The sequence below is a fragment of the Mobula hypostoma genome, chromosome 11 (assembly GCF_963921235.1).
Source record: "Mobula hypostoma chromosome 11, sMobHyp1.1, whole genome shotgun sequence".
In the NCBI taxonomy this organism is placed as follows: Eukaryota; Metazoa; Chordata; class Chondrichthyes; order Myliobatiformes; family Myliobatidae; genus Mobula; species Mobula hypostoma.
In genome coordinates this window covers 103,526,274-103,540,073 of record NC_086107.1, presented here as the reverse complement: position 1 = coordinate 103,540,073, position 13,800 = coordinate 103,526,274, and the positions used below count along the sequence as shown (strand labels likewise).

The 13,800-nt window shown below is 41.5% G+C and overlaps 1 protein-coding gene across 12 annotated transcripts in view; it reads right to left on the bottom strand.

The window, feature by feature from the left end:
- The window catches only part of LOC134354039 (myocardin-related transcription factor A-like), a 238,553-nt gene that overhangs the window by 73,329 nt on the left and 151,424 nt on the right, over positions 1-13,800 (bottom strand). The window contains exon 1 of one of the 12 annotated variants that reach the window (XM_063062731.1): positions 9,790-13,792. The exons of the other annotated variants lie outside the window; for them this stretch is intronic. Coding sequence (XP_062918801.1) covers positions 9,790-9,871 — 82 coding nt within the window. The 5' untranslated portion in view covers positions 9,872-13,792. Of the gene's footprint in view, positions 1-9,789; positions 13,793-13,800 lie in introns of those variants that run through there. 12 annotated transcript variants of the gene reach the window in all.

Genomic DNA, 13,800 nt, shown 5'->3' with positions numbered 1-13,800 from the left:
AATCCTTCTAGTGAAGGTATTCCACAGTAATACTGAGAAGGTTGTCTCAGATTAGGTCCAGCAAAGGTGAAGGAACAAGGGTATATCTGCATGCCAGAAAAGTGTGCAACTTGGAGGGAAAACTACAGGACAACAAAGAGGTGTTTACAGAAAGCAGAGGAGCAGCTACAGGATTGGGCCATGGTCAAGGACTCAGATGACCTGAATGAATATGCCACACCTGTCATGGACTTTACAAAGACACTTGTGGACAAGCACGTCCCCATAAAAGCTTTCCAAGTCTTCCTCAACTAGAGCCCCTAGATGAACCACAATCTTCTGAGGGCTAGATTGGTGGTGTTCAGGACACGCGATCCAAGGAAGAGGCCCAGGTGTGACCTCCAGAAAGTCATCTTACAAGCAACACATGTGACAACACTTTGCTCCCGATGTGCTCAATGTCTTTTATGCTTGCTTTGACTGACAGAATAGGGTGGCACTTTCACAGACTACCAGAGCTCCCGACGACCCTGTGATTTCTGTTTCTGAAGCCAACATGAAAGAACTCTTCAGACAGTAAACTGACAGAAAGGATCTGGCCCAGACAGTGTACCTAGCCAAATAATGAAGATCTGTGCTAATCAAGTGGCTGGAGTGTTTATTGACATTGTTAACCTCTCTCTTCAGCAGTTTGAGGTACCAAACTGCTTCAAAAAGACTTCAAGCTCAAGAAGAACATGGTAACCAGTTTCAATGACTATCCTTCTTACATACACTGTGATGAAGAGCTTTGAGAGATTGGTCATGAAGCAACATCTCCTCACAATCAGCATCAGCACAGGTGCACTACAAGATTTGTACTTAACCCCTGCTCTACTCACTTTATACTTATAAAGAAGGCACACACTCAGTGATTCTGGAACAGTTTCTTCCCCCCTGTTACCTGATTTCTAAATAGACATTGAACCCATGAACACCACCTCACCACTTTTTTATTGTTTTTTTGCACTACTTATTTTAACTTAAGCCGTCTAAACTCTGGCTTGCCACTGGATCCGAATGGGAATTGGGAAGAGAGAGTGAGGCTGACGCTGCACAACTCTCCCTCACTTAAATCCAAGTCATGCGCTAGTCTCGACACCATCAATAATGGTGTCGAGGTCCTCATCGACATTGACAATGGACGAACACACATTTTAACTTAACTATGTATATATAAAATGACCGACTTGAGTGGAGCACCAACACAGAGACTGTGTACAAGAAGGGCCAGCGTCGCCTCTGCTTCCTGAGGAGACTGAGGTCCTTTGGAATATGCAGGCCTCCTTCACATGTTCTGCCAGTCTTTTGTCACCAGTACAATCTTCAGTGCAGTGGTTTGCTGGGGCAATGGCATCAACAAGGGTGATGACAACAGGCTCAATAAACTGATTAGAAAGGCAGGCTCAGTTATAGGAGTCAAACTGGACACACTGAAGGCTATGGTGGAACAAAGAACCCTATGGAAAATCCTGGCAATTCTGAACAATGTTTCTCACCCTCTCTGCAGGCCACCTTGGCTGAAAAGAGGGGTACTTGTAGTAATGACTAAGACAGTTGCGCTGCTCTAAAGACCACTATATGAGATTATTCTTACCCTGGGCAATTAGACTCTATAATGAGTCAACCTATAGCCGGCATAGTGATGAACCCCTCCTGTTAGACTGTTCAAAGTAAATCATTTTTTATTCTTTCTACTTCTCTTCTAATATTTATATATCTGTGCACTTGTAATGCTACTGTGATACAGTAATTTCCTTTGGGATCAATAAAGTACCTACCTATCTACCTAATTCAGTTTTTTTTCTCTATAGTTATTAATCACGCATTTCATTGTACTGCTGCCGTAAAGTTAACTAATTTCACGACATACTATTAAACCTGATTCTGATATGATGACATATATCGGTATGTTGATAATAAATTTAGTTTGAACTTTGAAGAGGCTTCCATGTTTGTCTAGGAGGCAAAGGTATTTGAGTGGCCCTGTCACAGTCACCGAGACAAAAAGCTGCAGTGCATTTTCTAAGTATTACACAGTCCGGAGGGGATTAATATTTAGGAAGGCAGATGAGATGTCAATTAAAACAGGCTGATATGTCCTGAATGGGGCTGAGATTGTACAGCATTGTTGGAGTTGCACTCATCCATGCAATTCCATCTTACTTCCAACAGGCATTCTGAGATTGCGGGAAAGTCTGGGGGGGGGGGGAGAGCTGGAGTCATAGGATGATACCCTCACCACCGGAAACACTGGCAACGCCTATTCTTGTAGTTGAGGCAGTTCAGGTGAAATATGGTTATTTCTTACCATTTCCCATCACTCCTCAGGATGGGGATGTTGGACTCAGCTTGGGGTAACACTGAGAATATTGAAGGTACAAGACTAGACTTACTTTTGAAGACAACTACCTGGCACTTGTGGTGTGAACACTGTCTGGCTCAAAATGACTAGTTATGTCACCTAGGTCTTGTGGTGTACTGACAACTGTGAACTCCTTCATTTTAAGTGTAGCAAACAGAACAAGTAGACAGACTAAATTGGACAATGTACAATGAGAAAGGATTAATAATCTTGTGTGGACTTTAGTCTTTAATTCAAGAGGTTTTGCGTACAGGAACAAGGAAGTCTAAAAACAATTAAGATGGAGATAGGAAAGACTGCAGATGTTGGAATGTAGGAGGAAAAATCACCAGAATTCAGTGGGTCAGGCAAAATCTGGAGAGGGAAATGGCCAGTCAATGTTACCAGTTGAGACCCTTCATCTAGCTATAATTATATAGGTCCTTGGTGAAATGACACCCGGAACTGGGTACAATTATAGGCTCCTTACTCAAGAAAGTACATATCTGCCAGAAAAAAGGAGTTCAAGGGTTCATATTGATTTCTGGGAGAGCAGGACAGTAGGTTGGAGAGAGATTAGATTTGCTGACTTAATTACAAACCCGAATGTTGAAAACCTGACTAGTCTTAGGGGCATTAGTAGTCCACCTCTGAAGGCGGTCACTGTAGAAACAAAAACAACAGGAATTCTGCAGATGCTGGAAGTTCAAGCAACATACATCAAAGTTGCTGGTGAACGCAGCAGGCCAAGCAGCATCTATAGGAAGAGGCGCAGTCGACGTTTCAGGCCGAGACCCTTCGTTAGTCCTGACGAAGGGTCTCGGCCTGAAACGTCGACTGCGCCTCTTCCTATAGATGCTGCTTGGCCTGCTGCGTTCACCAGCAACTTTGATGTATGTTGACTGTAGAAACAAGTTTGGAAGTAGGAGGATCCCATTGGTGGGGTGGATATTTTTGAGTAGGTAGCTGGAGTTTACTCTTGAGTTTGATGGAGGGCTGTTCCACCAAATTGCAACTTCCTGCACATTAGATTAGATTGACTAGACTTGTATTCACAGAACTTTAGAAGAATGGCAGAAGATCTTATTGAAATTGAGAGGACTCAGCGGCTGACAAAGAGAGAAAGACATTTTAGACATAAAAAGTTGCTTCCCTCTTTTTGTGATCATCAAGTTTCCCAAAACCCAAGCCTGTAGCAATCACGATTTGTCAACTCTATCTGTATTCATGGGCCTTGACTATTAGCAATCTAGAGAGAAATAACCATTTCTGACAGTCAGTCCAGGAGTAGCCTTGAGTTCAGTCACCTGTTACTGTAAATCACCATACATCGAAACACATGCATCAAATCAAATCAGCAAGGATTGTGCTGGGCACTCTACAATTGTTGCTACACGTCTGGTGCCAACAAAGCATGCTCACAACTCACTAACCTTAACTGTGTCTTTGCAATGTGGGAAGAAACCGGAGCACCTGGAGGAAACTGCCATTAGACCAACAGCACTATTACAACGCTTGGGCTTGAGGAACACCAACCAGGCATGTACAGCCCTTAAGACTAAACAGCAAATTCAACAACCTTGGACAACCAGCCTCTCCAGCTTGCATCAGAAACTGGACAATCCTCGAGATAGGATGTCAGTTAAAAACTTTGTTTCTCTCTTCCCCCCCACAGATACTACCTGACCTGCTAGGTATTTTCCTTAACTAGGCTGAAGTGTGTAACTTCATGCCATGCTTTCATTCTCAGGGATACCAATCCCTACAAAGCCAATACCAAACCTATGCAGTCATCATGACTTCCAGAGCGAAATGCCAGCCAAGGAACGCTGTGTATAATGCAAGCCAGGAATTCTATATACTTCAGGGACTTAGTTATTGATGGATTGTGTGCTTCCAAGTCGCACTTTAATCATATGATACTTAAGTACAACAAAGGATCATTTTAAAGTAAAACTGAAAAGCAAACCGATTCAAAACCCAGCCCAACTGCGAGCTCACCAATAACATATTGGAAGCTAAATTAATGGCTGACGTCCACTTCGAGTTATGACCTTCCTTTGCAACCCGCAACAGTACTTGAAGATTTTATAGACATAGACACAGCAGTGTTAACTGCAGAGATGAGGTCCACAAATGGAAAATCCGGAGGTTCAAACCTTAGTTACAACCTACTTAATAGAAAACTGCGCATCACTTATTATTCCTTGTTACGTTAAAATACAATTATTTCCGATTCTGATGCTGCCTATTACTAGCGTCCAAATATGACCTACATGAACTGTATCTCCTCACTACAACCACCAACAACAACCCCCCACCGCCCCGTGGCTACTGGGTCCCAGCCATTTTTGGACAGTTTCTGCTTTTCGATCTGAAGCTGGCTATTTTAGGTCTTCACTCTCCTACTTCAGCGCATGTCTCATTTGATAAAGTGCAAACTCTCTGCCCAAGACACGTAATGGTTTAAGTCTAAAAATAGACGCTGTTGCACTTCACTCCATACATCAGGGACAAAAAGTTGCTGCAGACGAAAACAGTCTGAAAACTTTCTCTGGTGAGAAACAATGGAAGGCTCCAGAGGGGACAGCAGCAGACCACCTCATGGGATACTTTGCTCTAATGGAGTGGTGTACAATTGTTTCTGCAGGGCAAGTCAATTTTACAATCCAGATTACTTGCAATGCCTGTCAGGAGAAATGTCACCTCCCAATTAACATGAGAATCAGAATCAGGTTCAATATCACCAGCTTATGTCGTGAAATTTGTTAACAACGGCAGCAGTACAATGCAATACATGATTAATATAGAAAAATAAATACATAAATGAATTACAGCAAGAATGTATGATTAATGAATAGTTAAATTAAAAATAGTAGTGCAAAAACAGAAATAATAAAAGAAAAGTGAGGTAGTGCCCAAGGGTTCAAAGTCCATTCAGAAATCGGATGGCAGAGGGGAAGAAGCTGTTCCTGAATCGCTGAGTATGTGCTTTCAGACTTCTGTACCTCCTTCCTGATGGTAGCAATGAGAAGAGGGTATGGCCTGTGTGATGTGGGGTCTTTAATAATGGACACTGCCTTTCTGAGGCACCGCTCCTCGAAGATGTCTTGGATACTACGGAGGCAATCCTGTGCAGTAGCCTCCTCATACCAGATGGTGATGCAGCCAGTCAGAATGCTCTCCATGGTACATCTGTAAAAGTTTTCGAGTATTTTAGATGACAAACCAAAGCCCCTCAAACTCCTAAAGGAATATAGCTGCTGTCTTGTCTTCTGTGTAGCTGCATCGATATGTTGAGACCAGTTTAGGTCCTCACAGATATTGACACCCTCTCACTCTCTCCACTTCTAATCCCTCTATGAGGATTAAGCCCAGTGTTCCATTTCCATTTATACTCAAAAGGACTCTTGAGGTGATTAGCAATATAACAAACACATTCATGCAATGCAATTGTAAACCTTGGCCCTATCTGCATATTCCTTTTCGTTTGGCCTTCCTCAAACAGGCTGTTGTAATTTAGGTTCTTGTACGAGCATACAGGAAACTGCACAAAATATCCATCTGATAAGGAAGCAGCACAAGAACGCAGCTAGCTTGAAACAGGATGTAAGCGTCCATATTACAAGGCCATTCTCACTTTCCAGAGCTAATCCACCATTAATAAAAGACAGAAAACGAGACGCTGAAGACTAATCTGAACAGTATGAGACCAAATTCATTGAACATACCCGATGCAGATTCCACTCAACATAAGTCTGGAAAGATTTTGATTTATCAACTGACTTATATTCTAGATCACTAAGAATGAGCCTGTAAAATCCTGTGTTGACTTATGATGGCATATGAATTGCATACCCCTTTCTTTGCACTGTCATAAGATACAGCAGCAAAGTTAGGCTACCTGGCCCATCAAGTCTGCTCTGCCATTTAATTATGGCTGATCCATTTTCCCTCTCTGCCCCAATTTTCTGTCTTCTCCCCATATCACTTCAAGCCCTGACTAATCAAGAATCTATCAACCTCTGCCTTAAAAATACCCAGTGACTTGGCTTCCACAGCTGCCTGTGCCAACGAATTCCACAGATTCACCACTCTTTGGCTAAAGAAATTCCTCCTCATCTCCGTTCTAAAAGGATGCCTCTGTATTCTTCGACTGTGTCCTCTGGTCTTAGACTCCTCCACTATAGAAAAAATCCTCTCCACATCTACTCTTTCGAGGCCTTTCGACATTCAATTGGTTTCAGTGAGGTTACCACTTATTTTTCTGAACTCTAGTCAGTAGAGGCCCAGAGGCATCAATTGCTCCTCACACGATAAGCCTTTCAATCTCGGAATCACTTTCATGAATCTCTTTTGAACCCTCTCCAATGTCAGCACATCCTTTCTTAGATAAGGGGCCCAAAACTGCACACAATACTCCAAGTGAGGCCTCAACAGAGCTTTATAAAGCCTCAACATTACATCCGAGCTTTTATATTCTCGTCCTCTTGAAATTAATGCTAACATTGCATTTGTCTTCCTCACCACTGACTCAACCTGCAAATGAACCTTTGGGGAATCATGCACGAAGATTCCCAAGTCCCCTTGTTATTCCTCATATCTTTGAATTTTCTCTCCATTTAGAAAATAGTCTACCCTTTTATTTCTTCTACCAAAGTGCATGACCATACACTTTGCTGTATTCCAGCTGCCACTTCTTTGCCCTTTCTCCTAATTAGTCTAAGTCTTTCTGTAGCATCTCTACTTCCTGAAAACTAACTGCCCCTCCACCTATCTTCCTATCGTCCACAAACCTGGCCACAAAGCGATCAATTCTGTCATCAAAGTCATTGACATATAATGTAAAAAAAAGCAGTGCCGGCACAGACCCCTGTGGAACAGCTCTAGTCACTGGCTGCCAACCAGAAAAGGCTCCCTTTTTATGAAACGTTAATACATACCAGAGCCAGTGAAAGTCCTCATTCCTCCACCACAGCAGCAGTGAAAGGGTTGCAAGGTGATGAAAAATACATCCCAAATAAAATTTGAAACAACTTAATCCAGTTGCAGAAGCTACAACGAGTACAAATGTGTCCAAAAGAGATTCTCAAAAATACATCAACTTTTACCAGGGGGAAATAAGATAGGTTTTATTATAAACAAAGGACAAGTGGTCTTTAGTTCCTTCCCTAATGTTAGATTGTGCACGGAGTAACAATTTTGGTGGAATAGCACTCCATCAAATCTACCTACTCAGAAATATCCACCCCATCAATGGGATCCTCCTACTTCCAAACTTGTGACTGCAGTGACCAACTTCAGAGGTGGACTATTAATGCCCCAAAGACTAGCGAGGGTTTCTAATTAAGTCAGCAAATGCTCATCTTCAAAGTTTTAAAGTTATGTTTATCCACCTGATTAATGCCCCCACAATTGTTCTAGTTTCTTGAAATGCTGTCCAGACACTAATATTTAATTTCATGAGGAAATGGGGAATCCTAGCAGGCTAGCAAACTTCCAAGCAGCAGTAGTCCAAATTTCTTGTAAAACTTGTCTTGTGAGAACCAAGTCAAACTATTAATACCACAAAATATGGCAAGCTAAAAGATTACAATGCTGTCTCTTGTAAGCGTTCAGAACATTAACAATACCCTCCAGTTGAACTTCCTCAATTATTCTGGTCACATTGGTTTTCATGGAGAGATGATTGGACTGTTGCAACCAATCAATGACACTTACTTCAATTACTTGAAATATTTTAAAACTGATTCCCTCCTCTCTCTAAACTTCTGGTCTTTAACTCTTGAAGGGCAGTTTTACCTCTAATTCAACAATTCTACTAGGTAGACTAGAATTACTGGAGCCAGTCTTCAATGTGTTAAGCTCTACAATCAGGAGCAAAACTATTTATCTCTTGAATTCCTGCTGCTGCTTAGTAAGGAACCTGTACGTACTCCCTGTGATCACATGGGTTTCCTCTGGGTGCTCCGGTTTCCTCACACAGTCCAAAGATGAACCGATTGGTAGGTTAATTGGTCATAGTAAATTGTCTTGTGATTAGGTCAGGATTAAATCAGTCGGTCTGCTGGATGGTGCGGCTCGAAGGGCGGGAAGGGCCTATTCCATGCTGTATCTCAACAAATAAATAAAAAAATTCAATAATCCTGCAAGGAGTATTTTGAAAAAAAACATTTTTTTGCATTTTACACCTTTTCAGAATTCTAATATGGTGAAAATATGGTTCCCAGTTTCACTACTGAACACTATAAGTCCTCTCCAAGTTACAAACACCATCTCATACATATCATTGGGATGGTTTTGCTGGCTTCTCTAGGGCTGTAGGTACGGTCTGTTGGGTGGAAACGGGCCATTTCCACCTGTCTTTTCTCCCCATTCCCAGAATCACAACTATCAGAGGCTGGTTGAGCAAAGCAAAGCTGGGAACAATGAACAAACTCATGCACTTGCTGAATTATTGAGGCCAGCTAGCAGATGCTCTTCCCATGCCCACTTGCTTTTCCATCAAGCTGTTTCTCCGCTCCTCTCCCATAAGTCATTTCTGACTTGCAAACAGTTCAAGTCATGAACGATTCTCAGCAATGAAACCCTGTCATAAACTGGGGACTACTGGTCCTTCTACTTAAAAATGGTGCCACCTAAGTGAGGATTCCTCCATTTACAAGTGTACCATTGTGAATTCTCATTATAACACTACAGACTCTTTCAGATATAGCAAAGAATAAATTACAAATCCATTTTTTGCCATAACAAATTACACAGAATTACAAAATATACCAGTCTGCCCAAAGCAGTACATGACTTCAAAATATTCATAATTCATGTAAAATATTTTCCAGGAATGCTGGAATGCTTCCTCTGGTATAGATATCTTTCTTTCATAAACAGAGGGATATCTATAGCAGAGAGAGTGTCTGCTCTGTTGTTAACCTGTATCATATTGAATACAATTAGATCAACATACAACCTTCTAAATGTAAGGTAACACAGATTATATTTTGCAACCTCACTTTATGCCCCTGATGCACATGGATATCACTGCTTATCAAACTTTCCCCAGAACTGTTGATGCAGTGGAAGGATCTAAATGGGTATTCTATTGATCTTACCGGCAATGAAATAGCTTGAACTACTTCCTCATTCAAGTCATTGCTTTAATCGATTATGTCTGAATGCCTGCGTGCATATAATTTATTTGCAACTTCAATCCAAGTAGATTATTTCACATTATCTTCTGCTCTGTGGCTGGGAAATTGGACAAGGTATAACTGGTTCTTGGCAGCACAATTGTCCAAGTAGTGCTTTTGGTATGAAATGTCTTGTCACTATTCTTGTTCCTTTATGAACCTTATGGTGCATTGGGTGGCAACCTTGCTGTTTCTTTAGCATTTTTCACATTTATTTACAGTTGCTAGCTCGGCACTCACCCAGCACAGATGGAAAGCATGCAGGGAGCCGGCCGGATTCGAACCTGGAACCACTCATCTCAAAGTCCAGTGCGGAAGCCATTACACCACCAGCTGGCTATTGTCATTATCTGTTCAGATATTTAAACTTCAACTACTTCTGCATTAATATGACAATTATCAGATGACAACTATCCCTTCCCTCATTTTTTTCCATTCTTGGTTAAGGCCAATTTGCATCATTTTGGTACATCATCTCACACCCAAACCTTTCATGGTAAACCTAGTATACAAAAATTAGCAGACTGCCTGAATACAAAGAGGTAATGAGAGAGGTAATGTTGCAGCTATGTAGGGCCCTGGTCAGACCCCACTTGCAATACTGTGCCCAATTCTGTTCGCCTCACTATAGGAAGGATATGGAAACCATAAAAAGGGTGCAGAGGAAATTTATAAGGATGTTGCCTGGATTGGAGAGCATGCCTTATGAGAATAGGTTGAGTGAACTCGGCCTTTTCTCCTTGGAGCAACGGAGAATGAGAGGTGACTTGATAGAGGTGTACAAGATAATGAGAGACATTGATCATGTGGATAATCAAAAGAGGTTTTTCCCCAGGGCTGAATTGGCTAGCACGAGAAGGCATAGTTTTAAGGTGCTTGGAAGTAGGTACAGAGGAGATGTCAGGGATTTTTTTTACGCAGAGAGTGGTGAGTGTGTGGAATGGGCTGCCGACGGCGGTGCGGAGGCAGAAACGATAGGGTCTTTTAAGAGACTCCTGGATGACTACATGGAGCTTAGAAAAATAGAGGGCTATGGGTAAAGCCTAGGTAGTTCTAAGGTAGGGACATGCTCGGCACAGCTTTGTGGGCTGAAGGGCCTGTATTGTGCTGTATGTTTTTCTATGTTTCTGTTTCTAAAGAGTGTTTGGGACAGCGAACAGGGGCAGGTGTAGGGGAGCACCCACAGTGCCCTAAAGTAATCTCTGACACACAAACCTCTGCCAAAAGACTAAAGTTGAGATCAGCAGATCTTTGGGAATGCACACAAGGATTTCTCAGTATGCATTACACCCACCCAGTTCTGTTAACTAAATGAAAATTGTGGGTGCTCAGCAGAAGCAGGCTGAAACATTGCCTTCTGTCATGAGGATTGAAACTGCAGCACTTTTAAATGTGCGTTCTATTATAAGCATCTTAGCCTCAGCCTGCAATATCCCAAGTAGAAGACTATCTGAGAGCGCAGTGAAACAGGCCAGATAAAGGCTCGAGGAAATAATTTAGGGTAGTGGTTAGCATACCATTAATAGATAGATAGATAGATAGATAGCTACTTTATTGATCCCAAAGGAAATTACAGAGTCACAGTAGCATTACAAATGCACAGATATACAAATATTAGAAGAGAAGAAAGAAAGAATAAAAGATAAGTTACTTCAAACAGTCTAATAGGAGGGGGGGGGTCATCACTTCCCTGGTTATAGGCTGACTCATTATAGCGCCCAGTGACTGAGGGTAAGAATGACCTCATATCGCGCTCTTTGGAGCAGTGCACTTGTCTTAGTCTGTTACTAAAAGTGCTCCTCTGTTCAGCCAAGGTGGCATGCACAGGGTGGGAAACACTGTCCAGAGTTGCTAGGATTTCCCATAGGGTCTTTGGTTCTGCCACAGCCTCCAGTGTGTTCAGTTTGACTCCTATAACAGACTCCCATATACAACGACCCAGGTTCAATTCCCACCACTGTCTGAAAGGTGTTTGTACGTTCTCCCCATTTTGGCATGGGTTTCCTCTGTAAGTTTCTCAGTCTCCCCATGACCTCGTGGGTTTCCTCTGGATGCTCCACTGGGGAAGAACCTACATAGTGGCTGTTTCCTAGTACAGATGATTTGCAATAGCAACTTAAATATGAATCAATGTGTTACTTTCATGATAGGTTGGCTAGTGAACTTTCAATAAACAGTCACCAAAAGATGCTTATAATATCAGGTATTTTCCCACCATTACCCTGAATTTTAGGGTTTTTAACATGGGATCTTTTATTTGAAAGGGATTTTTTAAAATAAAAAACATCTTAGTGGGACAATACCCCCAGATGTTAAGTTTTTTGGAAAATGACTTTCTGTAGCCACAGACCTGGTATCCAACTGTACAAACACACAACATACTGTATTTTCAGTTTCATATTGCACATCCTTCAATTTCAGGACCCCTTCAGAGGTGTTGTCTATTCTCAGAAACAATGAACACAAATCCATTTCATTAAGGCAGGCAGATCGATCCCACCAGTTGCTAGCCAGAGACTGAAAGGTCACTCCCTGGATCTTCCTTTCCTACCCAAGGGTAAATAGATCAATTACTGCACGAGTATCAAAGCTTCACTCCAAGTCAGTTTTCTTAGGACAGAGAGAAAGAGGAAGAATGAATTGACCTTACAATGATCATTTCACAACCTTGTATGTCCTAATCCACTTTACCACCAATTATTTTTAAAAGTGCAAACTGAGATGCTGGAAATCTAAAAGCAAAACAGAACGTGCTAGAAACACTTGAGAAAAGAGTTAAAGTTTCAGGTCTGAGACACATCAACAAAATGTACCCAATCTGCTGAATGGTTCCAGGATTTTCTATTTTTATTTCTTAATTTTTTAAGTACATTTACTTTTAGAATTCAAAGAAAACTGCTATTCACACAAGCAGCAAGGATATCCAATGATATAGTCTCAGTGGCCACTTTATTAGGTAGCTTCTGTACCTAATAAAGTGGCCACTGAGCGTTTGTAGTCTTCTGCTGCTGTAGTCCATCCACTTCAAGGTTCAACATCTTATGTGTTCAGAGATGCTCTTCTACACAACACTGTCGTAACTTGAGGTTATCTGAGTTACTATCGCCCTCCTGTAAGCTTGAAACAGTCTGGCCATTCTCCTCTGACCTCTCTCATTAACAAGATGTTTTCACCCACAGAACTGCCGTTCGCTGGATGTTATTTTTTGTTTTTCGCACCATTCTCTGTAAACCCTAGAGATTGTTGTGTGTGAAATTTCCAGACGATCAGCAGTTTCTAAGATACTCAAACCACCCCAGCTGGTACCTACAATCATTCCACAGTCAAAGTTACTTAGATCACATTTCTTCCCCAATCTGATGTTTAATCTGAACAAGTGAACCTCTTGACCACATCTGTTGTGCTTTTATGCTTTTGAGTTGCTGTCATGTGATTGGCTGATTAGACATTTGGATTAGCCATCAGGTGTACAGGCGTATGTAACAAAGTGGCCATTGAGTGTATAAATGTCCTGATTACTCCTTTTCTATTTAACTGTTTATGGTTCTATTACTATTTGTTATTTATGGTGCAACTGTAACGAAAACCAATTTCCCCCGGGATCAATAAAGTATGACTATGACTTATGTTTACTAAGGGGGGAAAAAGACATCAGAACACACTGCTGTGCCTGGAACCAAGTGATGAAATCTTTTACATCCACCCCAGGAAGCAGAGGTTCAGCAGCATTAGGGTTGCACTGAGGGTTACCGTCAGCTTCCCGGCAGTCGGAGGCACAGCACAAAATCATGCAGATAAGTGTGTTCAATGAGTACAACAAAGTTCAGGATACCACAGGTTAACGCCCAACCAATTTGCTTCATTAACAACTAAAGCCCATAAAATCAAAAATAGATTGAAACTGCTTTCTTAAAAAAAAAGCAGTTTGAACACCAGGGTCTTTTCTCTTGATAGGGGAAATCTTACCAAAGATAGATGTTCAAAGAAAAACATTGGCACAACAATCTCTGTGCAAGGGGTGTTTCTCAACCAGTTAGTCAATGTATATCTCTTTTTCCCAATACTTATTTCCCTTAGTCTAGAAGCACAACTTGCAGACAAACCACTCTTGTGCTTTATTCCTTCTCATTAGCATGGACGTCTGCGTTATAATTGCTTGCAGCGTCCACATTACTCGTCAGCCTTGCTTATCTTTGTCAAATCTATATGCGCCATTATATTTTAGGTTTATAATACACAATGAAAATAAAA